Consider the following 27,087-nt stretch of genomic DNA (forward strand, 5'->3'; position numbering starts at 1 on the left):
TAACCAGGAGCAGGTCCTTAAGCCTTAGACCTGACGAGCGAGTCCGTAGTCCTTAACAAGGACCAGGTCCTTAAGCCTTAGACCTGACGAGCGAGTCCGTAGTCCTTAACAAGGACCAGGTCCTTAAGCCTTAGACCTGAGGAGCGAGTCCGTAGTCCTTAACAAGGACCAGGTCCTTAAGCCTTAGACCTGACGAGTGAGTCCGTAGTCCTTAACAAGGACCAGGTCCTTAAGCCTTAGACCTGACGAGCGAGTCCGTAGTCCTTAACCAGGACCAGACATTTTCTCCCTCGGACTCCAAGCCAAGCTCCTCCAGGAAGGGCCGCGGCTCTCGCCAGAGCCCTGCTCAAGGACAGCCAGCGCTCTTTGGGCACGGGGGTGAAAGGCTCACCTCACTGCACAGTAAAATGACATGTCCCGCTCCTCTTGAACAAAACTCTTCAGGAGCAGCATAAAGAGGGTTTTTTTTGTTTGTTTTTTTTTCCCCCCCCATGTAAGGCTGGTTGAAATGTAGCTCAGTCTGTGGAAAATGCTGATGACAATATCTTTGTCCTTTATCCTCCTGTGTCCAGTCCCTCTGCCCCACGCTTGTCCCCACACCCTGCGTGCCATCCTAATAAACACAGACACTGAACTAGCGCCGGCTCTGCAGGTTTGTCTGAGTCTCTTTTACACAGAGCTCCTATTTCCAGTGAGTACCTTCTCCACACACAATGATATCTGCTTTTGTCAAGCAGGGGTCTTTCTGCAGATGGTGTCTCTCTCCCTTGAGAGCTTGCAGCACCTGCGGCAGGGCTGATGGGTCACTAGGAGGTGGGGTGAGTGCACCAGGTCTCTGTTCATGTGCTTCCCTGCTGCCTCCACTGTGTCATATCACACCCAGCGCTCCCCAGGCTGCACTGGTGAGGACGGGGACAGCCATGGGGATGGGAACGTGGGTGGGGACGTGGATGCGTGCTGCACCTACACTGCTGGACTAACCCTGCCAAGCATCCGCTGTAGCGCAGACCATGCTCTGCCGCCGTTACAGACCCTCTTCGCCTCAGCCAGACTCTCCTGGTGGGAGAGCTGCACCGTCACGGAGCAGCCGCAGTGCCGGATGGGACATCTGCGTGGTGCAGTCTTGCCAGGGACGTGGAGCACATGGAGCAGCGGGGAAGTGTGTCCTTGGCCACCCAGTACCTCGTTCCCTCATCTTTTGGCAAGGGATTGGGGCTGTGAGCTGGACCCGACTGGAGATGCAAAGAGTCACTCTTGCACTTTTTAACTGCATTATTAGCTGAAAATCAGGGGCTGCGAGGCTTGTTGCCCAGCAAGGGCAACAGCCCCCAGGTTTTCCCCAGGAAAACTGCTCAGCGTCCAGGTGCCTCCGGGACTTGGCAGCTCCCACCGGGGCCGTGCAGGACACCCCTGGGCGCCAAGCCCGGGCGCCGGCCTGTGGCCAGCCCCGCGGGGCTGCCGGCGTGGTCCAACACTATGGGAGGAAATGCCGAGCCTGAATAACCTCCCGGCAGCAGTGAAATGATTTTGCTGGGACAGAGCTGCTCCGCCACGCAGAAAAGCAACTCCACCGCCAGGATTACGTACAAAACCGGGGGCTCTTTTTTTAATCCTCCCGCTCAGGATGCTGAAGCCTCAGTAATTATTGATGACAGCATTTGGCAACGCGTGTCCTTAAGCAGCAATTTGGACTGGAATAAATCAATGCATATTACGGAAAGCTCTGCGACCGGCTGCACCACATCTTTTCACCCCGCCAGAGCTGCATCCTGGTGGGTGGCTGCCCGGGCAGGCCCTGCGCAAGGCCTGAACACCGCCTGCAAGTCCCTCATGCGACTGGTGCTGCCACACGACCCCCAAAAGTGCTCTGCAAGCAGGGCTCATTTCTGCTCCTCCTACAACGCCGTCAGTGCTCCCCGCTTGCGGCTCCCCGAGGCTGCTGGGGTGCTCCGGGCGCCGCGCTCCTGCTCCCGAGCCGCTGGCACCGCTGGATCGGGGCCCTTTTCGGGGCGCCCCGCACGCCCGGCCTGCTCCTTTGCAGCGGGTGCAAGTTGCTGCAGCTCCACTGCTTTGATGCAGTTTGGGCAAGAGGAGCCCAGAATCATGGTTTACTTTAGGAGGAGGAAGCCTCACTAGTTATTGATTAAAAGGTGTTGCTAAACCGGCTCCTTAAGCGGCAATCTGGCAAGGAGCAACTGCTGAATTATACATCAGTGGCCCCATCCCCTCCAGGACATGTATTCCCCTGCCTCCAACAACAGGGGGAATTTTCAGGCCTCGCAGTCACATTCATTTTTACCCATAATGAGTCTTTTAACCAAAACTTGAAAGCTGCCTTTGGAAATCATGCTGTGAGTGGCGCTTCGTAGCTGCATTTTGCAAAGACAGGCAATTTGCCACCACGGGGCCAGGACACGGGGCCTGTGCTCTCCTTCCCCGCCGGCCACAAGAGCTCGTGCCGCTCCGCAGCGAGGCCGCGGCCCCGCGTTCCCGCGCTGAGCCCCGGTGGCGGCGGCCCCGGCACGGTGGGAGCCACGCTACCCTCGCCCTCCAGCACCTGGGGGCTGGCCCCAAAAGCTGCCACCGTCCCCCTGCCCGCAAGTAAAACTGCTGTCCCTGTCACGCCGTGTTTCTTGGTGGGATTTTTCTAATTATTGAATCTTCTGATTAAAAGCAAAACTCGAGAGTTTTCTCCCAGCTGCAGCTCTCGCTCTCTCTCTCTTGTGTGCTCTCTCTCTCTCTCGCGCGCTCTCTCTCTCTCTCTGCAGTGTCCTTTGGTGCAATTTTAAACAGTTATTTTTTTTCCCACTTGCCATTAATTTCAGATGGAAGGGGATCTAATTGAGCAAACAAGTTGCTTCAGGAATGCGCTAATTAGCTGCAGAAAGAGGCAGCAGGTCCCGCCATGGGGGCTGCCGCTGCCCGGCGGCAGGGAGCCTGGGCTGCCCGGCGCCACGCTCCGGCTGGGGAGCCGGCCCCCGCCGGCGACAGGGCTGCCCGCCACCCCGACCGCTGTCGCTTTGCAGGGCAGCTCCGGAGCAGGGGGGGAGCGGCGCCCGCCAGGGCCGGCGGCCGAGTGCGGCCGATGCCCCAGAGCCCCGGGGAGGGAGGGAGCGACCGCCCGCACCGTGAGCCGGCGAGCGCGGGAAGATGGGGGAGTTTGGGGACATGGGCGCCCTTGCAGTGGTTGGACCAAAGCAGAGCCCAGCCCCTGGAGGGCAATGCTCTAGAGGGCCGGACAACTCGCACCAGGGAGCCTTTCCCTTAGAGGTGACCGTATGGACCAGGGTCCCCTCGCAGGGGCCAGCTTGTGCCACTTTTGTCCCTCCCCAAAGCCAGCCTTGCTCTTTTCTCATGTATCACCAGGAGATTCCCGCAGGCCAGCCCGAGCCCCAGCATCGCATGCCATGAGGCCCCACGGGCAGCCCAAACTCGGGCCCTGGTCCGGCCGCTGACAGGTCGGTGGGTTTGCACAGCAAAACCCGCCAGCCGCGTTGGCCTTGGCACCACTTCATTTCTGAGTCAACCTCCGGGCAGCAGCGATGACGGGGACTCGCATGGCGCAGGCCACGTATGCCCAGCCGAAGCTGAAACCCTCTCGGTGCAACCAGAAAAACACTGGGCGACGTGGCGTACCCGGAGCGGGCGGGGGGGTTTCCGGCAGCCCGCGGGGCGCAGCTGCGAGGCACGCAAATAGCTGCGCTTCCTGCAGGCAGCGGGGCTGAAACTCGAAAGCAAGAGCTGGGCGCTAAGAATAGTCCCAGCGATGAGCGGGTGGGAGCTGGGGAGCGCGGGAACGCCGGGCGGCAGCACGGCTGGCAGAGCGGGGGCCGGGGGACGCCTCGCTCCAGCACAGGCCTGGCGGCAGGGCTGGTTTGGGAGGCTGGCATGGCCTCGGCTGTGCTCGCAGCCCCCTGGCTTGTGCAAGGGAGCTGGAGCGAGGCTCGGCAGGGTGCAGTCCGACCCCAGGCCTGATCCTGTCCTGCCCTGTCCCTGTACACCCGTGCTCAGAGAGCTGCCTCCTCCACTGGACTTCGTGAAAGGCCTTGCAAACCCAATGCTTTCACCCCAAAGTATCCAGGTTTGCCCTCCACGCCACCCCTGCCCCAGCAGGACACCTTTGTTCACAGCGGGGCTGCAGAAACACAGTGGCCGCTTGGTCACAGCCAAACCTGACCTGCATTTCCCAGCCCCATGGCAGGAGAATGGCCCGGCTCCGCTGCCGTTACAGACCCTCTGCAGCATGAGTCCACAGGGCTGCAGCCAGCTGCTACCCATGGGGAGCTCGGTGCTGTGAGGATCCTGGTGCCATGGGGAGCTTGGTGCCATGGGGAGCTCAGTGCAATGGGGAGCTCAGTGCCATGGGGATCCCGGCGCCATGCGGAGCTCAGTGCAATGGGGCGCTTGGTGCAACGGGGAACTCAGTGCCGTGGGGAGCTCAGGGCTTTGGGAGCACAGTACTGTGGGGATCCTGGTGCCATGGGGAGCTCAGTGTAATGGGAAGCCCAGTGCTGTGGGGATCCTGATGCTGTGGGGAGCTCGGTGCCATGGGGAGCTTGGTGTAATGGGAAGCTCCGTGCTGTGGGGATCCTGGTGCAATAGGGATCCTGGTGCAATGGGGAGCTTGGTGCCATGGGGAGCTTGGTGCCATGGGGAGCTCGGGGCCATGGGAAGCTCGGGGCCGGAGCCCTCAGGCCCCAAGGCTGGGCACACGGAAGAGCCAGGTCCGGCAGCACGGAGACTTGGCACCGTCCCGCCTCGTCCTCGCGGGAAGGAGGCCCCGTGTTTGCTTTGGGGGTGCGGAGGGGAGGCTTTGGCCCTTCTGCCAGCGCTGGCCAGGGCGGCTGCGGCCCCGCGGCCCCGGCTCCCCGCACGGCCTGGCGGGAGCAGATCTGCTCCGCTGCCGGCCCGGCCCTGCACCTGGACCAGCCCCGGGCCAGCAAATCCCCCCCGCATCCCGCCCCGCAGCGCCGGCAAGGGGGAACCTCGTCCCCCGCCGCACGGGCTGTCTCGGAGGCACGCGGCGATGCTAAGCCTGGAGGAGCGGGATACAGAAGCAGCAAAGGCCATTTTTGGGCCCCCACGGCTTTTCCAGGAACGCACCGGGCAGTGTTTCCGTGATCAAGAATCACATCGAAACAGCCAAAACCGAAGCCCAGCCGCCCGCCCGGCCCTTCCCAGCTGGGCCCCCGCGCAGCTGCGCCGCCGCCACCGCCGGGGCGTCCCCGGGCTAAATTTACCCGGCGCTGGCCCAAACGCCCAATCGGGGCCCCGCACGCGCGGCCCCCGGCGCCCCGAGAAAGGGAAGCGAAACCCGCTCCAGCGGGCGCTGACGTGGGCCAGAGCGGGCGCGCAGCGGGGCCGCCGGCCCCCTCGCCCTCCTGAGCCGCCCCAGGCCCCTCGGCCGCCGGCCCCGCCGCCTCGGGGCCCCCCGGCAGCCCCCCACCCCAGCTCCGGCGGCGGCGACCCGCTTTCGCCCCTTTTTGCAGCAAAACCGCGGCGAGCGCCTCCCGGAGCAGCGGGGTCGTTCGGCGCTGCTCGACCTGCAACATAACGGACGGGGCAGGATCAAGAGTCCCAAAATACGGGGCAAAGCCAAACCCCCTGAATCTTGGAAAACAAATACAGGTTGTGGCCATTCCTGCCTTAAAACCCCCCATGAACAGCTTGGGGTGGAAGCGCCAGCAGGAGGCTGAGTGGCGGCGCCTGCAAAAAGCGCACGGCAGGGATGTTTTTTTTTAATCATGCTGTACATGAGAGGTAATTAAACTAAATAAATAAATGTTTCATGCTGGTTCACTTGAAAACATTACCTGACCAATATAGCACACTTGCAAAGAAAAAAGCATTTGCATAGCTGTGTCAAAACAGCAACTGCCGCATTTCACAGCTGGACGGCGGAAACTTGCTGGATGAGTGGAGCTGCAGGACAAATTATTTGTGATGATATTTTATTTATGTGTGCATAAAAACACACACAGGGCCTGTATAGAGGTAAACAGCACCAAATATAAAAGCCCAGGGTCATAAACAAGTTGCAAACAAGCTGAGCCAAATGAAAAATAAGCTCCTTTGAGCCTCTCAAAAATATTTTTCATCTCAAGTTTAGAATATTAAAAACATCGAGCTCACACCAGAACTTCACCCCTGCTCAGGAAATGAAGAAAACACTTGTTTCTACTAACATCTGGCGTAAAAAGCCAGCTTGCACAACACAAACTGCACTAAGAGACACATTATATCCCAGGATTTGAACTACCTTTCTTGAAAATATATTTTATTTAAGTTCCATCGCTGTTTAAGACTCACAAGTTTTTAATCTTAATGTTAAGAAACTTCTAACCAGGAAACGCTGCCGGAGCGATGGGCACGGAAAGCGCAGCTGAGGGGAAGCGACCGAGAGGGCAGAAGTGGCAACCAGAGGCCATTTCTCAGCACAAGCTGCTTTTTGCCACGCTGGACGTGGCTGCGCCGGGCTCCCCAGCCCAGGCCCGGGGCATCTTCATATTGAATGATCTAGGAAGCTTTTTAAACCAAAAGTCGATTTTTGCACTGTGCAACTGCCTGCCCCGGCAAGACGTGTCAGTGCCGCGAGGGCTGCAGCTCTGCAGCTCGGCTTGATGTTAACTGTTTTTTAGGTTTTTTTTTTTTTTTAATTTATTCAAGCACATGCAGCATAAGAGGAGCCCGAGGTTGCCCGGAGGGTTTTCCCCGACGCCGGCTGGCCGCAGGCGCTGGGGGAGCCCGGCTGCACTGCTCCGGCCGGGGGCGAGCGGAGGCAGCCCGGCGCGAGAGGGGCGACGGCGGCGGCGGCACGGGAACCCCCGCCGGCGGGTGAGCCCCAGCAGGCGCTTCGGGGTGCAGTGCCGCCAGCACCAATTGCACAGGGAAATACGGGCTTTCCCCCTTATTTTGCAGGCTGCCCTTCCCCAGCAGCTCCCCAGGCCATCGGAGCGGTGGTGCGGCACCTCTGCCGTCATGGTCAATCCTGCTCCCGCCCGGCCACCTCGGCACCCCGCCGCCCTCGACCGCCCTCGCCGCTGACCCCGCGCTCTGCCCCGGCCAGATGTGCCGACCGCAGCGCGAGGAGGTCAAAAACAACAGTTTGCCTTCGCTAAAATTACATCCCAGCAGCAAACAGGCGGCCAGCCTGGACAAACACCAGCTGGGATCTCGAAATAGCCCGCGGGCACGTTTCCCCCGAGCCTACTCTGCACCAACAACAAAAATTTTCCAGCACGTGGCAAGGAGAGCGTCCCCTCCCCAGCCCCGCTTGCAAGGACACGTAGAGAAGGAGCAAAGGTCGCTTTTCAGCTCCATTTTGGCAACTGTTCTTTGGGAGCTTTTCCAGGTCCCTTTCTCCTTGCACCTGCGGCGGTGCAGCACTCCTGCACGAGGGACGCGGGAGCGGCGCGGGGAGCCGGAGCCAGCACATCCTGGAAAGGGGGCTCACGGCGGGCGATAACCCAGCGAGGTGCTCCAGCACCTCCCCAAATTAGGGGAAAGAGGCGGCTGAGCTTATCCGGAGCATTCGGTGTTGCCGCTCGGCCCTGCAGCCAAGGGGCCACGGCCAGCTCTCCTGGCGCCACGTGCCACCTTTGCGGCACGGTTCAGGAAAGCGGGGAGGGCTTTTCCCGTTTCTGCGGGACACCCGGGGGTGCACGGCATCCCCGCACTCACCAGCGCATGCTCCAGAGACGGAGCAGAGGGGGCTCGAGGACACCTCCGCGCCCCCCCGCCAGGCAAACGCAGTCCCGGTGCCCGGCAGGGGAAGCGGAGGCACCGCCACGAGGCGATCTGCCTGCCCGCGGTGCCACAAGCCTCTGGGGGTCCCACGAGCTGCAGAGACTAAAAACTCCCCTCAAGCAGGAGCAGTGGGGATCGGAGGTTTGCAGCAGGCTCGCAACCCCCGCGGCTCCCAAAGCCTGCCCAGGTCCCGCTGCGCCCCTCCGTCCGAGCCGCAGACCCATGGGCAAGCAGGTCCCCAGCCAGGCCGGCGCCTCCTGGCCCACCATGGGCATCCGGCCCCACTCCTGCCCCGGGCACACTCTGCACCCAGTCCCGGCCCTGCGGCTTGGGTTGGAGCCGCTCGAGGCTTGGGAGCGTGGCCACTTCACCGCCCGGGGTGCAGCGCTCCCCTCCCAGCGCCAGGGCCTGCATCGCACCCGGCGCTGACAGCGATTCAGTAGGAGGTTTCTCCAGCTCGTGCTAACGCCGGCGGTAGCTCCCGAGCACTCCCACCCGCCGCCCTCGCGGCTCCCACCGCGCTGAGCAAGGCCCGACCTTCGCAGCCCTGCAGAGGCGCCGGGCCGAGGCGCACAGCCCTCGGGGCAGCAGCATGCACGAGGCCAGGGGAGACGCTGGGGTGGCACCAGCTGAGCCTTTTATCAGCTCCTCCTGGAAGCGCTTCGTTCCCGAGGATGAGAATGCTCCCTTGCCCAGGCCAGGAGAAGAGATGATGGAGAGAGGAGACGGACATGCACAGAGGAGACGGACATGCACAGAGGAGACGGACACGGAGATGGAGACAGGAGAGGAGATGGAGATGGAGAGAGAGAGGAAATGGAGATAGAGATGCCACCACCTGGCGGCACCTCAGGCCAACATCTCCCCAGGCTCGGCCAGCGCAACTTTGAGGTTGCAGAGACACCTCGTGGTCACCCACGTTTAGTACGACAGGCGCCAGCAAAACTCCCAGCTGTGGGGCTAGCAAGGGTGGCGGTGAGCGGTGGGACGGCCGGCTCCCTCCCACGCAAGGGCCTGCACAGGAGTGGGGCCGGCGGTGCCGTGCCACCAGTCCCCAAAGCTCCCACCTGCTTTGGGCTCCACCAGAGGGGACGAGGACTCCGGGCCGGGCCGTGCCGCGACGAAGCGGGGGGCACGGCGGGGGGGGAGGTTCACCTAAGGAAACCCCAGGGCTGGGCTGGGACGGGAAGGGAAGGGCTGTTTTCAGGGCAGGATCAGCGATCCCCGGGGTGCTCCCCACCCGTGACCTGCCCGAGGAGAGGGACTCCAGGGCCCCGCGGGGCTGGAGACCCCCAAGGGCCGCCGAGGGCCGGGGTGCCCCCCACGAGGCCCAGCCGGCCCCTGTGCCGGGGGGCTCGCGGGAGCCGCCGCGCTTTCCCTTTCACGGCTGAAGGGCTTTGCGGGCCGGCGGGTTTCGCTTGGCTGGTGCCCGCGGCGCCCCGCGAGCCCAGAACGGGAACCGGCCCCGCGCCGTGCGCCCCGGCGGGTTTCGATCTGACCGCAGATCCGGAGCTGCCCCGGGACGGACCCCCGGGGGAAACACCAGCCAAAAGCACCGGCCTGGGCAGCACAAAGCGGGGAGGAAACGTCGGCTACGGTGGAGCGGCCAAAATGCAAAGCCCGGGTGAAAAAAATGGGGTGCCACAAGCCAGGCACAGGCACCGTGCGGCAGAGCCGACACCGCGCAGGTCCCATCGCGGAGCCGCACGCCTGGCCGCGCTTCCTACCGCCGCGCTGGGGGAGCTTCCTGTGCTCCCTGGTTATTCCCGCGCTCTCCGGTTATTCCTGGCTTTCCCGGGCAGGGGGTCCCAACAGCCGTGCCAGGCCAGGGCAAGGCTCGTGCTCCAGCACAGCCTGGCTGCACATGCGGTCGTGGCCTCCGTGGAGGAGCGCTCCCATGCCTCCTCCTGCCTCGGCCCCAGCTCTCCCCGAGGCGCTCGCTGTAACGAGCCCTCGCTGTAACGAGCTGCGCTCGTGTCTCCCCGCACGGAGCGGGGCCGTGGCCGGGGCCATTACCTGCGCTGACGAAGTCCTCAGGGAAGGTCAAGCACCCGAGGGCCCCCCGGCAAGGTCGCCGCTTCCAGCGAGCGCCGGCCGGAGCGCTGCGGTAACGACCCAGCCAAGCAGCCACTGCCGCAGCGGGGGGGTTCGGCGGCCGCGGGGGGCCGGACACAGCCACGGCACACGCCGGCACGCGCCCTCAGAGCCAGCCGTCCCCACCGAAACGCAGAGGCACCAGCGCCAAGGGCCGAGGCAGAGCCCTGATCCCGGTCCCGATCTCCCAATCCCGATCCCCCTCTCGGCAACCTGCGCCCCCTTTCCCTGTTCCCGTGTCCGGCGCTCGGCGTGAGTCGAGGAAATCACACGGGTTAAACTCCACGGGCCGTGCAAGCAGCTCTTAATTATTTCTCTCTGTCAGCATCAACACATCTCCATCACGCAGCGAGGGACCGTGGCCGGGGCCCTGCGCCGCAGCCGGCCTGGAAACGAGAGCAGGGACGTGGGACCGGCCCCAGGGAGGGCCAAGGGCTCCTCCTTCGTAGCTGGCCTCAAGCACCGAAAGGAGGAACGCAAGGGATGGGGCCCAGAATCAGCCGGCCCGCGTGGAGAGCAGGCTTTCCACCCCGCTGCTCACCCTCCCCGTTGCCCCCGCGCCCCCTGTAAAGCCCTAGCTGCAGCTGAGAAAAGGGGAAGCGCTGCCTGCTGGGACCAAGAGGCTGGAAAAAGGAGCTCTTCCCTTCCTACCCGCCTTGGAGGGCTCGGGGACACTAAACATCACCTGCTTCTTGGCAGAGACTTAGAGGGAAGGGAGATCCCTAGATCTCGGCCCCTTCGGCTCCCTGATGCTCTCGGTGGCGGTGCCTTGCGCTGCACGGCCGGCGCACGGGGCCGCTGCACCCCGGCGTGCAGCTGCGTCAGGGCTGGCGGGCGTCAGCTGCGGCTGTTTCACCCCCAAAATGGGGAAACCTCAACCTCCCCTGCTCCCCGCTGAGGCGACGGCCTGTGCTCTTATCTCCATAACTCAGGAAGAGACTAGAAACGAGCCCAAAGCTTCAGCGCATGAATTATGAACGACCCCATTTGCCTTTGCCGCAGCTTTGCCCCGGCCTCGCTCCGAGATGGAGAGGGGCCGGGAGCGGAGGGACGGAGCTGGCAGCCGCGGCTATTTCTGCAGCTACCGTTTCACTGCATTTCAGTCAATCCGGGCCTAAAATTAGCTCCTGGGAAAGGGCCGTCAATGGACGGGCACGGTGGCACCCCTGCAGCTCCCCGGCAGCATCCCACAGCCTCCGTTCCCAGGCAAGGCCCCCTCCGCCTCCCCACTCCCCAAAATCCTGCAACACCGAAGGGAAATGCCACCAAAAAGCCCACGACTCCCAGGCACAGCGCAAAAACCTCGGGTTTATTCCAGCCCCGCCGGCGCGCCCCCTCCCCGGTGCTTCATGCCGGCCGCGCTCCAGGCTTGCAACGATCCACGTCTTTCCCCACGAGCCACGCGCGAGGCTTGCAACGATGCACATCTTCACCCCGGCAGGACCACCCGGGGCTTGGAGCAAAGCAGATCTTCGCTCAGTTGACGTCTCACCTCGCTTTCTAATTTTTTTTCCCCCTAGAAACCCGTGAATCGGATGCATTGCCTTACAGCCACCATCGCAGGGCGGCAACGTTCATGCAGCGCTCGGCAAAGCGACGGGGCCGGGGAGCGGCGGCAGCGGCCGGGGCCCTAGGAGGGGCGCGCGGCGGCGGGGCCCAGCAGGGGCAGCAGGAGCAGGGCCCAGAGGAGCTGGCGGCAGCTCCCGCACGCGGCGCCGCGGCTCGTCGTGGCGTCCCGGGAGGCCAGGACCTGGCGGCTGCGCAGGGGCTGCGGCGGGCGGAAGTTGTTGGTCATTTTGAGGAGCACGGAGCCGGCGGCTGGGAAGTGGACTGTGTTCACGAACGCCTTCAGCTGCGGAGGAGGGAGAGGAAGGAGCCGGCGAGTCATTTCACGGCGCCGGACCTGCCCCGAGCCCGCGCCACCTTCGCCAAGCCCCTTGAACATGCACGGCCTTAGCTGCAGCATCAAGCAGAGCACGCGCTTAAATCCTACCCTGGCAGCGGGTAAAACACAGAAACCTAGCTTTCCCCTCAAACTGCTGGCGTGTGACTTTTACCCGGAGGCTTCCAGGATGGGGGGGTTGGTGCCGTGTTTCGGGGTGCCCCGTGGCCGCGGCACGTGGGCCAGGCGGCAGCGCGGGAACTACGGCATCGCCCCATGCCGGCGGCTCCTGCTCCCAGACCAAGAAACCGGAGGGTAAATGGGATAATCCAGGTCTTACCAGGATCAACTGCTGATGCTGAAAGAAGCTAATTATGTTTTTGGGGCCTGTGTTGAGCACTTAAAGATTGGCCAGCATGGGACTCCCTCAAGGAAACGCATTTACTGGGAAACTCGGGGAAGAGAGGAGAGCTCCCTCCCTGCCTCCCTCGCTCCCTCCTCTTCTCAGAGCCGTTTTGGGGCGCTGCCATCACCGAGGTTTTGCCCCGTGCTCGCGGGAGCAGGCAAAACCCTGCAGCTCTGCGGCTGCAAGCCCTGGAGCCCCTGCAAAGCTCGTCCTCCTCCCGCCGGAGCTGCGACCGCCTCGCCCCCGTCGCCGAAGCCCGCACGGGCGGCTGTCGCTGGGCTCCTGCGGCGGCGGGGGGGAGGAAAGGCGCTTTGCTGCTCAGATCTGCTGCCTGCCTGTGTTAATTTGCCCCCCTTTTTGCTCTGCGAATCGCGCTGGCGTGCCGGGGGCGTGCGGGCACATGCGCGCGCCGAGTGATCCACGCGGGATTTCTCACTGCCGGTGGGCGGTCACGCTTCCACCACCTAATCCTTGCAAAAGGAGGTAGCTGTCAGCGCACCGAGAGCTTTATTGCAGAGATTATTTTCTTTACGCTGCTGTTTAGATGTAAGGAAAATCGCACGGAAACGGGCTGTGCATGGCGCAGGCGAGCGTCCCCAAGGGCCTCCCTGAGCGTTGCCGGCCGGGGCGAACGCAGGAGACCCCAGTACCCCCTCGCGGGCCGGAGTGATGCTCAACACGTTTGCTTTACCAAACCACGCACCAGTAGCCCGGCAAGCACCGCTCTGGCCAGCCTCGGGGTTGTCCATCTCTAAAGGCACTACCCGTCCGCAGCATGGACCCAGCGGCGCCGCAGCCAGAAGCTGTAGGAGACGGGCTCCTTCCCGGGGCGAGCAGTGGAGCCGGAGCGTGCTGCGCCATTACCTGTGCGCGGCCGATAGCCACGGGCTCCTCGAACACCGTCCAGACGACGACTTCACTGCAGTCGGGGGTGGTCAGGGAGCCCTGGTAGCGGTAGTACTTGGAGAGCTGCCCGGCGCTCGGGAGCAGGTTGCTCAGGCGGAAAGTGGAGGCCAAATCCACAAAGTCCCCTGGAGAGACAGCGGCAGTCAGCGCCACGTGTTGTGCCGCCATGGCCTGGTGGCATCTGCCCAGCACCACCACCACCCCCTGGACCGGGATTTTTCCCCTGCCCCAGCACAGAGCAGCTGAAGACGACTCACCGTGGTGGGACACGTTCCTCAGGCCAGCCACGATGGTGTTGTAGTTGGAGTTATCCGTTTCCGAGACCTGTGGAGGGGAGCAGCGAACGGTAAATGCTTGCACATGAGTACCCGCTGCCAAGTGGGTCCCTGAGCCCCATGTCCCCGAGCCCCATGTCCCCACAGCCCCACAGGTGGGAGGGCGACTTTGCAAGGACCCCCCCCTTCACACGAAGCAGGAACGGGGTTCCCGGCACCGCTCACCTCCCAGGCTCACCACGACCTACCTCCTGCCCCAACCAGCTTTCCTGGCTGCACAGGGTTACGAAGTTCAAGAATTTAGAGCCTCTTCTGGGGCAAAACCAAGACCTTTCAGAATACCTGGGAAGCAGGAGACACGTGCTGCCCCGGCCCCCTTGGACTGCGGCTCTTTCTCACTCTCTTTCAGCGGCTGTAGGAAGCCTCTCCCCAGCGTCATCAAAACAAGCACATTCCCACGAGAAGCTCCCAGAAACCAGCATTTCCCAAGAAGACCCATGCTGTTCAGGCAGCTCTGCTGCAAATCCTCGGGGGCGTTTCCGATTCCTCATTTAGACCAGAAGAATGTTTCGACTCGGGGCAGGAAAATTTAGAGCTGCATGTGACTGACGGCACCGAGCTGACCACGCACGGCCGGAGCCCGGCCCCCAGCACCCACCCACGCACGGCTCCACACCGGGCGCCCTTCTGGCAAAGCCCCCGGCCAAGACGATGCCTCCCGGGTGCCGCGCAGCACCGCAGCCCCTTCACCGCCTCCCTGATGCTCTCGCCTCGTTTTCCTTTCCAGAGCTCCGCAAACCGCAGCAGAGAGCACCGTGGGCTTCGGGGCCGGGTGGCGCCAGGGTGCAGATGGACACAGAGAGGAGCCGCCCTGGAGCTCGTGCTGGTGTCCCCAGCCCGCCCGGCACCTACCTTGAAGAAGAAGCCCAGCACAGCCAGCCCGTTCGGGTGCCCCTTGGCCTCCCCGAGGGTCCGGTAGTTGACGTTGATGTGGACGATGTGCAGCTGGGGAAAGCACAGAGGGGCTGAGCGCGGGCACCCGCCGACCCCCGGAGCGAGGTGGCGGGGAGGTTTGGGGAAAAAATCAAAGCGCCTCAAAGCAAGGGAGCTCCCTTTGCAGGAGGAGCGGGGCTGGGGAAAGGGGCATCAGCAGCCCCTGCTCGTACACCAGCCGCGCGTCGGGGCCTCTGCTCCTGTGCACAGTGAGTAAATTTTGCTCCACTCTGACAGATAATAAATATTTCAGAGGCACAGAGCCTCTTTCATCCAGAAAGATCTCCGAGCATTTGCTGAAGACGCTCACGCACGCCCTCCCTCACGTGCGCTGACTCAACGCGCCCGCTCTGCCGCTTCAGCCAGTGCCCCCCAAACGCTGCAAAACGGACCAGAAAAGCCACCTTTGCCCAAGAGTGGTAAAGAAAAACCCTCGAGTCTTACGTCAGCTGCTTTTTAACTGATCGGGGGACGGGGCTCCCGCCCTGGGGGGCTGCTGCGGCGAAGCCCCCGTGGCTGCCGTCGGGGCGTGGTGCTGCAACGCGCTATATAAAGCGCCAGGGAGAGGTGCTGGAGGCAGAGCTGCAGCTTTGAGTCACCGCGGCTGCATCGCTGCTCCCGGCTTCCCCGCTTCCCCCGAGCACCGCTCGCCCTCCGTCCGGAGCACGGGACTTGCTAGCCGGGAGCACAACGGGCTCTTTCCCCATCCCGGCCATACAACCCCTCTCCCCAGGTTTTATTAACATCTGCTTACCAGAAGAACCCCAGACCCCTCATATTGGTGCAGGAGCCACCAAAAACGCCTCCTTGTTGCATGCTCCAGGCGCTTGCATGCAATCATGCCGCAGCATAGAAACAGCAACAGCAAACGGGCGAGCGGCTGCAGCAAACGCAAATGCTGCGAGCTACCGAAAACCGCTCTCGGTCCCAGGGTGCGTTTGCAGTTCTGCGGCCCCCCACGGCGCGTGCTCGCCCACGGCAGCAGGGCACTGCCGGCTCCCACCTACCTCCATGGGGAACTGGCGCCCGTCGAGGGTGTGCTCGGAGCCGTTGCCGGCGAGGCTGCCCCAGTGGAAGTGGAGCTGCAGAGCCCGGTAGGTGCCGGGCAGGCCCCCGCCGGTGATGTTGATGTGCTCGGCCGCCGAGTCGCCCTGCAGGCTCAGCACCACTGCGGGAGACCCGCGGGTGAGGAGGGCGCAGGGACGCCAGGAGGGAGAGCTGCGCCCCGGCATCCCCTCCGCGGCTCCCCTGCGGCCGGGCAAGCCCCGGGGCTATTCCCGCCCGGGTTAATAGCCGGGATCATGCAAATCCCTGGGACAGAGGCTGCGCCGTGGTCCCATGCTCGTGCAGGCTGAGGAAGGGAGCGCCCGGGAGCTCCCACCACCGTGACCGCAGGCGGAGGAGCAGGGACGTGGGACACCCGGCCCCGGCACGCACCCGTGTGCCCGTCGTTCGTGAGCCTCCACTTGCCCGGAGGGGCCTGGTTGTAGCCCTCGAAGAGGATGTCGCCGAGGCGGCCGTCCCTCCGGAGCCGGCGCCGGTCGATGTTAATGGGCGACTGCTGGCTGCCCCCGCAGGTGGCCTTCAGCTCCTTCCAGTGGCTGGGGCCTGCCGAGGAGGCGGCAGCAGGGTCGGGGCGGGCGGCGCGGCTGCCGCAGGGCCACCGGCGCTCCCCTGCCGTCCGCCCGCCCGCCCCGCTCCCGCCGCGCTTCCCGGCGTCCCGCGGGAGCCGCCTCCCGCTCGGCCGACCTGCGGCGATAGTGATGTGCAGGGGCTTATTTCAGCCTCGTTCGTAATTGAGCGGGGCTTCCTCGCAGGGCCAGCGGCTGGATTTAGCCCGGCAGGCTGCGGCGTCGCTCGCCGCGCTGAAGGGCAGGTTCCCTCCCGGCCCCTTCGGTTCCTCCGTCCCCCTCCGCACCAAGCCTTCCTCACGTCCGGCCAAGCCTCTGGCCACCTCGGCGAGGCCCCGGCCGCGTCCTCGGGCTTTCCCCGCCGCAGCCGCCCCCTTGCAGGCCGCCGGCCGTGCCCTGCTGTCCCCTCCCCGCTGCCGCCCGGGGGTGCGCTGCACGAAGGGGGCTGCTTTCTGCACAGCCCCGCAACAGCCTGGCCACGGGGAGAGGTCGCGCCACTAAGAGGGAGCGGATTAAACCGAACTGAGTGCCTACGAGGAGAGGACGGCCAGGAGTCATTGCAGGAATGGGGAAAACGGAGGACATGGGAACCATTAGCAGAACACGCAGTTTGGTGTTTAGCACATTTCGGCCTACGCGTGCTGTTTTTGTCAAATTATGCCCCGCAACAGCACGCCCTCTACACGAAAGCCACACTGGTGCAAATCGCAGGCGGCGCTCAGGGAGATCGCCCGCAGGTCAGCGCAGCTCCCGGGCTCAGGGCTTCGCTCGCGCGGGCACCGGGCGCAGGCTCAGGGTGAGGACGCGGCACCTGGCAGGCGGCCGGGTGCCCCCAGCGCAGCCGGGTGCGTCACCCTCGGCGTCACCTCCCCGCTCCTGGCCACGCTCGCTGCAAAGCCGAACGGCCGGCAGCCTGAGCGCTCATGGTCGGGAAGGATTTTCCAAGGAAGGGAGCCAGAGAGGGGGGCGTTTTCAGCCAGGTGCTCAGCACATTTGCACTAGTCACGCCAGTGGGCAGTGGAAGAGCCCCGAGCCCTGCCGGTCACCGCACCGGGGCCAGCTGCAGCCCCCGGGGCCTGCGCCTGGGGCCCGTCCCGCTGCCCCGCGGCGGCCGCCCCGGCAGCCTCCGGGCACAGGACGCACGCCAGCCGCCCGGCTCCTTTCCGGGACGCCGGAGCTGCCTCCCCTGCCATGGGGCCGTGCCTCCGGGCACGCGTCGGGCATGCTCGTCCCGGCCACAGACCGCCCAGGGCCGGCCGCTGCCTGCCGCTGTGTTACCCCACCGCCCCACGGCCCCGCAGACCGGCTGCTGCTTTCATTAAGGGGCTGCTCTGCTCCGCACCGCCCCGGCCACCTCCTGCAGCCTCTGCGACGCCGCGAGCCTCCGCCAGCCCAGCGCTGGTGAAAATCCGCCCTTGCTGGTGACCCGACCTCGGTTAAACTGCCAGCCCCGTCCAGCTGCTCATCAAGGAGCAATAAGTTGTTCCTAACTGTTAATGCTCTTCAGACACGAGTAATGTGCTACAGCCGCTGGACATGGTGTACGTGCACCAAAGAGCTATAAAACAGTTGGACCGTTACAGGTAATTACCTGCTCATTGATCCTTAATTAACCTTTTACAAGCTATTTGCATGCTTCAAGACAAAGCGGCACCCAGCCACTGTATCGCAGGGCCGATGCTTATTTTCCCAGCAGCGAGCAGAAGCCTTTCGGCTCCCAAAACAGCGCCATCCTTCCTCGCGCCAGAGCCCAGGGCAGCGGTCGGCGCTCGCGGCTGCAGGACCCTGCTGCCTCCCTCCTGCCCCAGGACATCGGCATTGCGGGTGTCACTGAGGGCAAGTGTTAAATCCAGATTTTCACCTGCCTCAACCAAAACCGGTGAAGCCAATCCTGCCCGCGGTAGCAACCAGCAGCCGACCCTCGTTGGAGGTGGGAGCCGAGCCCGAGCCGCTCTGAGGGGCTCCCGGCGTTTCGCTTAGTTTATTCATCAGCGCGCCTGAGATTTAAGCTGCACAGCGCACTCTAATCGTTGCCACCTTCGCATTAGGTAGTTTAACTGCCTGAGCCCTCTTCCCCGCGGTGGATTTGCCAACACGCTGCCTCGGCGCTTCCCTCGTGGCTCCCGGCCCTGCCGGGGCGACGTCCTGATGCCGAGCGTCCGTCGAGAGGGAGCGGGAGGGCCGGGCTCGCTGCACCGGCACGCTCGCCCGCGAGGAACGCCTGCCCGGCGCCGCGGGGACCGTGTGCCGCAGCAGCCCGGGGACATCTCGGCCGCTTCCAGCTACCCCGTCCCTTCGTTTTATCCCTCAGCAGGGCCGCTTCCCTGCGAGAAAACTGAAGTGCTGCGTGGCTGCGAAGAGGAAACGGGGTGGGATTCGCGCTCGACAGGCGGAGGGGCAGAGCGCTCCGCGGCCGCGGGGTCCCCGAGGGGCCGGGCCCCCGCGCCGCAATACTCACCGCACTTGGGGTCCTGCGAATCGTAGCACCACTGCCCTGCGGGGGAGAGGAGAGCTCGGGTGAGGGAACGGAGACGCCCGCGCCCAAACCCCACGCTTTTTACTGAAAAATCCCAGGTTGTTGCCCGCTGTCTGCTCCCACGCCGCCTCTGCTGGAGGTGCCGAGGGGGCAGGACAGTGTGCGGGGATGGAGACCCCCGTGGGGAGGCGTGCACGGGGATGGAGACCACCACGGGGATGGGTGTGCATGGGGACGGAGACCCCCCCCCACAAGGACGGGCGCACGGGGATGTGCCCAGATGTGGGGCGCTGCGAGGAGGAGGAGGAGGAGGAGGAGGAGGGAAGGGGTGAGAGCAGCACGCGGCCAGGCACGCGGGGCAGCTGGGCTCTTGCAGACGAGCCCAGGACCGCTAATAAATAGCCCTTTACTTGCATATCCACCCTGCGTGCCCCCTTACAGCCCACCCTGCCTGCACGGCGGCTCGGGCTGAGAAAGGGATCCCCGTCCTCGCCCACTGCCACGGGGCTGCGAGGTTCAGCCCCGCCGGGGGCGTTGCAAACGGCCCCACGGCACCCCACGCCCCCTCCAGCACCACGAAAAGCCCTAAGCCGGGGCTAACGACCGCCTGAGCCGCATCCCGGGACCCCCCCCAGTAAGGGTGCACCGCGTCCCACCAGCACCCTTCCCTGCTCTCGTCCCCCCGGTGGGGAGCCGCACGCCGGGCGGCCAAACTCACCCAGCCTCACGGACCCGTCACTTGCTCCTGTCCCGGCTATTCTCGGCGCTGCTGTTCACATGCATTCGCACCCTCTCTGCCTCCCCCGGCCGCCTCTTTCCAAGGAAACCTGCCCGGCTTTGTTTGCTCTCCTTCCGGAGGCTGCCGCGCTCAGTGCAGCCCGGCGCGCCGCCTCCCCCGGAGCCGTTCCCCGCATCTCATCCCGCCGTGCCCGGGGCAAACGGCCCCAGCCCTGCAGCCGCTCCCGGCCCCCCGCTCCCCACTGCCGGGCTGGAGCCGGCTGCTGCCAAACCCTCCTCCAGGGTCACATCCCCTCCCTGGTGGGCTCCGGAGCGCGTGGCCGGCGGGGGATGCCCGCGGCCCGGGAAGGCGGCGAGCGGGGCCGTGGGCAGTGCCGTGCCCACGCTGCCGGGCCGGCCGGCTCGCCCGGCGCCCCGTGCTGCGGGTGCTCACTCCCACAGCGCTGCTGTCACCGCTCGCGCTGGCAGGGAGCCGGCGAGCAGAGCGACTGCCAGCGCTGCTCGCTTAGAGCCGGGTTTCGGCGCAGCAGACAGGGATGCTAAGGCAGCCGGAGCCCAGCGCCTGCTTCCTCCTCCGCAGCCGCGCTTCGGCCCAGGGGCCGGCAGCTTTGCTCGCCTCCCCGAGCTGCGCGCTTGTGGCCCCCTCCCAGACGCCCTGCAAGGCCCAAACTCCCCCTCCCTGATCACGGCCCCCCGAGAGCCTGCGAACCCCAGCGCCGGGCATCCGGCGCCCCAGCAGCGCGTGGGGGCACAGAGACGGGCTGCTGCCCACGGGCTCAGCACCCGCGCCACCGCATCCATGCGCCCACTGCGGCCGTGCGAGAGAAAACCGCCCCCGAGCCGGGGAGCGGGACAGCGCGGGGCTCCGGGAAGCACTCCCTGCTGGAGGAAACCCAGCTTCAAGATAGTTTTCTTGCTGCCAAAGGGGAAGCCGAGCTCCCGGGAAACCCCGTCGCCTCGCCTGCGCCAAAGCAGGCGCTGCGCCGCTCCCGGCCACGGACCACAAGAGCATCCTCGGTCGCGGCTGGGTACCAGGTAACGTCAGCACTAACAGCCAGCACGGCCTGAAGCGCCCAAACTTCCCCGCCCCGGGACCGCAACTCCGGCTGCATGGAGATTTTTTTCCAGGCAGCACCGGCCAGCAGCGAGGATGGGCCGAAGCCCCGAGCCCCCGCACCTGCATCCCCACCGGCTCGGAGGAGCTGCCTGGACCAGACATCTCCTGCGGGGACAAACTCCAGCTCCTGGCTCCAGATGTGCCCCCTTCGGCTCTGGGAGCACAGCCCAGGCGAGCCGGACCCCAGCAGCACGGCGGGACAGGGACGCCCTGCGGGGAGGGCAGGGAATGGCTCCCATGCCAGACCATGGTCCCCGGTCAGCCCCCATCTCCCGCGACGCCGGAGCGGATGCTCCAAGTGCCCAGGACACACATCACCCCCCAGCAGCACGTCCGACAAGAAAGGGAATAAACCGGGCTGGTGCCAGCAGCCCCCGGGCAGCAGCGCGGAAACCCCCACGTCATCTCAGCCTCCGCCGCGGCACCCGCCGGCCCCCGGCCACCCCCAAAACGCCCGCCGGGGAGGCAGGCAGCGCGCCCGCCCGCTCACCTCCGGCGGCCGCTCGGATGACGAGAGGCAGAGTCAGGAAAGTTATCCCGAGCCCTCGTGCCCCCATGGCGGCGAGCGGCCTCCGCGGTGCCGGGGCGCGATGCCGGCCCTGCTGCGCAGCGTGCCCGGGAGGGCGCCGCGCGCTGCCAGCCGCCGCTGCAGCCGGAGGAATCCTCAGCTCCAGCCTGTGCACTGCTGTTAAATATTCATCACACGGGCTGAGTTTTTAACTCCTCGCCTGCTAGCGGGGAGCGCCGGAGCCGGCCCGGCCCCCGGCCAGCCCCTCCCCACACCACGCCACGCCGTGCCGGGACACCTGCCCGGAGCTGGCACCGCCGCCGCCGCTCGCCAGCCCCGCGGGCTGCCCGGGCCCCGGCACGCTCCTGCCCCATCCTCGCCGGGCGCCGCTCTGCGCTCCGACAGCCCGGCCGCTGCCGGGGGTTGCGGCCTCCTCCTGCGCCCCGCAAACAGCACGGATGCGCCGAGCGTGGGTGGTCAGGGCAGGCCGGGGGCCGCAGGGCCTTTGCCGCCCCCCTCCCGCGCTCTGCACGCTCGTGCGAGGAAGCCCGCGGCAACCGCCGCCTCCCGGCCGGGCTCTGCAGAGCTCCCCTCCAGCGGCGGCTCCCCACGGCCGGCGGCGAAGGGCAGGACCCCGCGGCCGGATCCGGTCCCTCCCGGCGAGCAGGGGCCAAGGGCGGCCAGCTGGTGCCCCGGGCGTGGGAACGGATTTCGCCCTCTCTCTAGGGTGCTCCAAGGCCTGGCGCGAGGCAGAAGCGAAGGTGGGGGGGCAATGCCAAGCAGGGGACTCGGAGGCGTCCGGCTCGTGAGACCATGAGCCACCACGACGGCTGAGCCCAGCAGCCGGTTTGGTTTCCAAACCCGCTGCTTTTTTCCCCAGGGCCAGGTGCGGCGCCCGTGCTGGGAGCGCCTGGAGGCTGGTGCACGGCTCTGCCCTCCGTCCCCCCGGGCAGCGTCCCCTGACGCCGCTTGTGGGCTACATCCCCACGGCCGTCACGGGACACCCCCGGCCACGGGGCTGGCCCCAGCCGGCAGATCAGCCCCAGCAGTCGCGAAGGATCGGCACGGCTCCCAGCCAAGGGGAGCAAGGCGTCAGCGAGGAAGGACTCACCCCTTTCTGCCTCCAGCCCGTGAGATGCTGGCCCCGCTCCGGTCCACAGCGTGCTCCACGGCCGCCTCGCCGGGAAGGCACAGACCCGGCCGGGTGCTCGGGGAGGTGAAGCGCCACGAGCGACGATCCCCAAGAAGGGCGTTGAAGGAGCCACCACGGATGCTCAGGGCAGCAGGAACCACGGAGGGCCCCCAAGCGCCGCCCCACGGCCGTCCAGACGGAGCCCAAACCACCTCGCCGAGCCTCCTGCCCATGCCCAGCTGCCCACGTGCCACCAGGGAGTTGGGGCTGCGTCCCGGGCCCTTTCCACCATGCACATTCAGGGCTGATGGTCGGCTCTGAGCCCCTCTGGGAAGAGCCAACGGAGGCATCAGCCAGCCAAAGGGGACGCTGGCACCAATCCGAGGTTGCTGCTCACACCGCTGGCACTGCGAGAGCTCAGCCTGGGGCATCTCCTGCCCTTGAACGTGGTTGCTGGGCTCCTCGCACACCACGGAGCCGTCACTCCGAGCAGCACCAGCCACCCACAGCAGCTCAGCTTCGCATCCACCGCACCACCTAACCGGGCAGGCCCCACAGGAGCCCTTATCTCGGAGGAGCAGTTATTCTCCTGCAACAGGTGAGTTGGAGAAGGGGGGTATGAAAACACCGGATTGTGGTGTTGTCACATTATCCTAAAATATCCCTGCTTTCTTCAGGCAGCAACAAAAAAGGAGGCCACAGGACCCGTTCCTCTGCTGCTCTTGTTGGTACTCAGTTCCTGGCTCGGAGCACTGCAGAGACTTTGCCAGGATAAATAAACCTCGGCACCAGCACAAGGGCCGCAGGAACAAGCCTCCTGCTGGCAGCTTGGCCAAGGAAGGTCCCTGGCTCAGCAGAGCCGCTCGGCCGCACTTCGTCACAGGGGATGGCACAGAGGGTCCGGCTCGCCCCGGTGGGGGCTCCTTGGGGCACTTTTGCCCCCCAGCATGGAGATGGCCATCAGCAGGTACCCGTGAAGAAACGAGGAGCGTGTTTCAGCAGCAGCGACAGGCAGAGAGGAGGGCGACGGTGCAGAGCTCCCTGGAGCTACTCTGGATTTGGGCCATCAGTCAGGTTTGGCGCCTGGTTTGCAGATGATGTAGTTTGCAAAGGGCTGTAATCATCTCACCGGAGCAACCTGGAGAGAGAGCAAGAGGGAGGTTTATGGTCTCCGACACCACAGACTTGCCGGTTTTCCATTCTCCCATGGTTTTCTAATAGAAACAGAGACAACCTGCACCTGCTTGTTTCAAAGGCTAAAAACTCCCTCTGACCGGCTCTGTATGCACATCCAAAGACTTTAAACCACCAGGTGGTCCAGCCATGTCCAGGTGCCTCCTGGGACACAGCTCCCCTTTAGATTTTCAGGCTCCCCAGGCAGTTGTTTTTGACGAGCAGGGAAAGACGAGAGATGTTACTTAAGAGACCTCGTGGGAGGCAAGAGGGGGAAGCCAAGGCCCTGGCAGGACCAAGGTTCTCCTGCCGTGCCCCGCTCCCCGGCCTGCCCTCCTCCCCAGGAGCACCCTGATGGCGCTGGGACCAGGCAGGAGTGACCCAGCCTCGGGTTTCTGTAGGATCTGGATCAAACCTTTAAAGAGCTGGTGTGTCCTTCCCGGCCTGCTGCCGCCGCGACCAGGGCAATGACTCGTGGTGAGCAGCTGAGTCCTGCAGCTCCACATCGTCCTTGGAGAGGGAGACTGCGAGCATCTTGCTGCCGCAAGGGAGCCAGGGGGTGGGGAGGTCCCTGTCAGTGAAGGTGTTCACTAGCAGGAAGGGCAAGAGCCATTAAAGCTTAAAAAAAAAGAGGGGGAAAAAAAAAAAAAAGCTCCCTGAAAAATAAAAATAGTTACTTAAGCTGGATCCATCGACCCGAGGTGGGCACAGTGCCACCCTGCTGGGAAGCCCCGGCCACGAGCACCGTCAGCAAGCGTTTGTATGTGCAGTGCACATCGGAGGTGCGGAGAACAGCTCCCAGGAGGTAAATCCTGCACTGCCCGCCCGGGAGCCGGCCCCGGGGACCTGAGTGGATGGCACCAGGGACCACACAAGGACTTGGCCAGCCAGAGAGAAGCCACACGGCTCGAACAGCCTGGGCAGGGGTGCATGAAGGGTTGTGGATGTCCCCAGAACCACGGGCAGAAGGGAGAGAAGTTCAAGCAGAATAACTGCTCTGGCCATTTCTGATTTTCCATGAAGATCTTCGATCCCCGTAATAAGAGAGATAATAAGGTCTTAGAGAGAGCACAATAAGCTTCTGTTGCTATCCTGTCACCAGCAACCCAGAAAGCACTGAAGTTGCATACTGGTCAGCCTCTCCTGCCCCAAATCCCCATCCAAAACTGCCACTAGCGCACCCTGAAGACACCCCGGAGGGCGGCGCGCGCGGGAGCCCCCCTCCCGGCCTGCTCGCACAAAGGCGGCAGTGTGGCCCGCAGATGCGCCCTGCCCGCGGGCCGGCTCCGCAGCCCCGTCATTCATCGCCGGGCTCCCCTCCGCCGCTGGCCGTCAGCGACGTCGCCCCGCTGCCGGCAAGGCCGCCAGCCCCCCAGCAGCTGGGCCCGGCCGTGCCCGGCTGTGTCGCTGCAGCCCTTACGCACATCCGATCCGTGCCCTCGAAATCCCCCCGCGCTTCCCAGGGGCCGAAAGCACGTCACACGAGGCACGCTGAGCGAGCCTGCTAATTACTCTCCCAGAAAGATGCGTTTTAAGCAGGTAACGGTATAAAGCAGAGGGCTGCCCGGCGTTGCTCTTGCACAGTGTCTGCACGTTAATGCCGATAGCTGCCTCATTTGCACGAGGCACGGACGGTTGTGTGCACCCACGTATCCCACGGGAGCTGCGCTGGGACCACGGCGGCAGCTACAAATCAGCTAGGACCATCCGGTACAGCCATACCCGCCTGGTCCTTCTCCCAAGGGCCACAGCATGGTCTCCCGTCCCCAAGGGACAATGGGAGGAAAGGAAGGGTCAGTGACATCTGCACCGCGTCTGGCGGAGTCAGCACGGCCACGCAGGGCATCCTGCCCGGGGCTCACTACAGCAGTCCGCTGCTGCGGAGAGACATGTGCCTCCCAGCGAGACCGGCAGCAAAGGAAGGGCTGCGTCCCCTCGCCCTTAGTTGAACCAACAGCTGACAGCAGAGAGGGAGCTCTGTGAGCTCCGGGACACGCTGGTTCAGGTCCAGAAGCAATGGAGGAGCCGGAGGGAGCTTTGGCAGCGGCTGCCCTCTGCGGGCAGAGGAAAAGGAGGCCGGAGTTCCCGCAGTGAGGATGACACCACACACTGGACGGCATTCAATGCTGAGCGCATCCTGCGGCCATGGGCAGATCTTGGGGACAGCCAGGCAATGCTACTTGGACTTGTCCCTCAACGCTCACAGCAAATACTGCGAGCTCAGCAGCTTGCAAAACAAGCAAATTCTTTTCAGCTTCCAAGCACAGAGATCAGGTCAGGTCCGGAGCTCGCAAAAGGGGCCTGCAGGCCTTTGCCTGTACCTGGGAACAGCCCCTCATGGCCAGTTGGGAGCTGGAGGTCAATTTTTAATCCTTAAACTACTTTGCCCCAGGTAAAGTGGATTTGACTTTGCACGCTCTGGAAAATCTGGTACCTGTGTTCACATCTGAAATACCTCAGAAGCAACATTTGTACAGAGGCCATCTGCAGAGGGCCTGTCATTAGGATGGCGATGAACGCTCAGCAGCTCTGCAGCCCTATGGCGCTGCACTTGCTGCCCAGGCTACTCTAAAGGAGAGGGGTAAGGACACATACCAGCTGTGCAGCCTTCTCTGCTCTGAATGGACACAGCCTCCAAACAGCACTTGGCTAGGCCAACATCTGGAGTCCACAGTAATTTTGCCATGAGGAAAGCACTTAATGGATAAAAAGCAACCTTCAGAGCAGGGTCCAAAGCAGAGATGTGGGGCACACCTTGCCGAAACCAAACTCACTCAGATTTTGGTGATGCTTTATCTCCTATGCCACCAGCGCAGCCAATCTATGAGAGATGCATAGATAAACTTGCATTATTAACCAGCACAATAGTTTAAAGGGACCTATTTCTCCAGCAAGGCGTTTTGGGGGAATATTCCCCACTATCAGCCAGCTTTGATAAGTGATTTAGAGCTACAGGTTCTTTCATGACATGCAGCATCAGATACTATCTTATTACAGGCAAAAGGGGACTCTGAGGCAGAACATGTAGCTTTCCAACTGCATAGAGACCAACTCATCTCTTTTCCCCAGAACTCCAAAGAGAGACTTAAAATAGCCTATAATTTAAAAACAGCTCAATTCTGGTCTAAGCAGGAACGCCATCTACTGTCCATCTCCCCGCAGGACAGACGGATCCCAGCGCCACCTGGAAAATCTGACACCCCCAGCACACGGCTTTCATGAGTGACCAAGTTTCTGCTGCCAGCCCAAGACACGATCGCGCCCAGGGCACTTCCCCCGACCCACAGGGCATAAAGCACAAGGCAGGGAAGGGTACAGTACCAGCAACAGGAGAGGGCCCCATAACCTCATTTATACGTTTACTGGAAAATTTGGCTAGGGCTTCGGAACTGACTTTTGCACCAGCCAAGCTGAGGAGATCGGCACAGCTGGATCTCTTATCGTGCTTTTCCAGGAGCGACCTGCACACTTCCACAGCATCTGCTGAGCTCACACCAGCAGGACTCCATCAATGCTAATAACTCCTGTGCTGCTCTCGCAGGTTATTATCCCCCACTGACTTCACATCAGTTCCCTGGCAGGATCAGGCGACCAGCTCGGATTTCTATCACAAGAGCTGCGCTGGTCTGTCCAAGGAGCAGCGAGCAGTGGTTAGCACCCTCTCACATCCTAACATGACCACATGCATTTGCTTCCTACTGATTCCGGATGTTTTTACAGATGGGTTTGGGTAAGTTTTACCAAGGCAGCAGAAACAGGCTGTACTTTGCCTTCTTGGGTATAAAAACAAGACTTTCTTAAAACGACATTGATTAATATAGGTAAATTCCACTGCTGTTTCTACACAAAGGGATTTCTACAGCCTCCCTGTTTGAAGTTAAATGCATCTATCAATCTTTTTGCAAGATCACAGTTTAGAAGAGTAATATGACAAGACTTCCCTTTGCAATGCTGAAGAACCACAGCGATGCAAAAATCAAGTATTAAAAATCAGACATCAGAACAGACCA

General features: G+C 63.6%; 1 protein-coding gene across 1 annotated transcript; it reads right to left on the reverse strand.

Annotated features, from left to right (window-relative positions):
* Window positions 1-11,148: 11,148 nt before the first annotated feature.
* LOC106491043 (carbonic anhydrase 15-like) lies at window positions 11,149-20,821 on the reverse strand. The gene is made up of 8 exons (XM_067307038.1): window positions 20,755-20,821; window positions 18,392-18,427; window positions 15,740-15,910; window positions 15,310-15,470; window positions 14,222-14,314; window positions 13,292-13,358; window positions 12,993-13,159; window positions 11,149-11,692 (listed from the first exon to the last, which is right to left on the reverse strand). Exons 1-8 carry the CDS (start codon window positions 20,819-20,821, stop codon window positions 11,471-11,473), a joined length of 984 nt encoding a protein of 327 aa, XP_067163139.1. The 3' UTR covers window positions 11,149-11,470.
* Between the last annotated feature and the right edge of the window lie 6,266 nt (window positions 20,822-27,087).

This window comes from Apteryx mantelli, chromosome 17 (genome assembly GCF_036417845.1).
Source record: "Apteryx mantelli isolate bAptMan1 chromosome 17, bAptMan1.hap1, whole genome shotgun sequence".
In the NCBI taxonomy this organism is placed as follows: Eukaryota; Metazoa; Chordata; class Aves; order Apterygiformes; family Apterygidae; genus Apteryx; species Apteryx mantelli.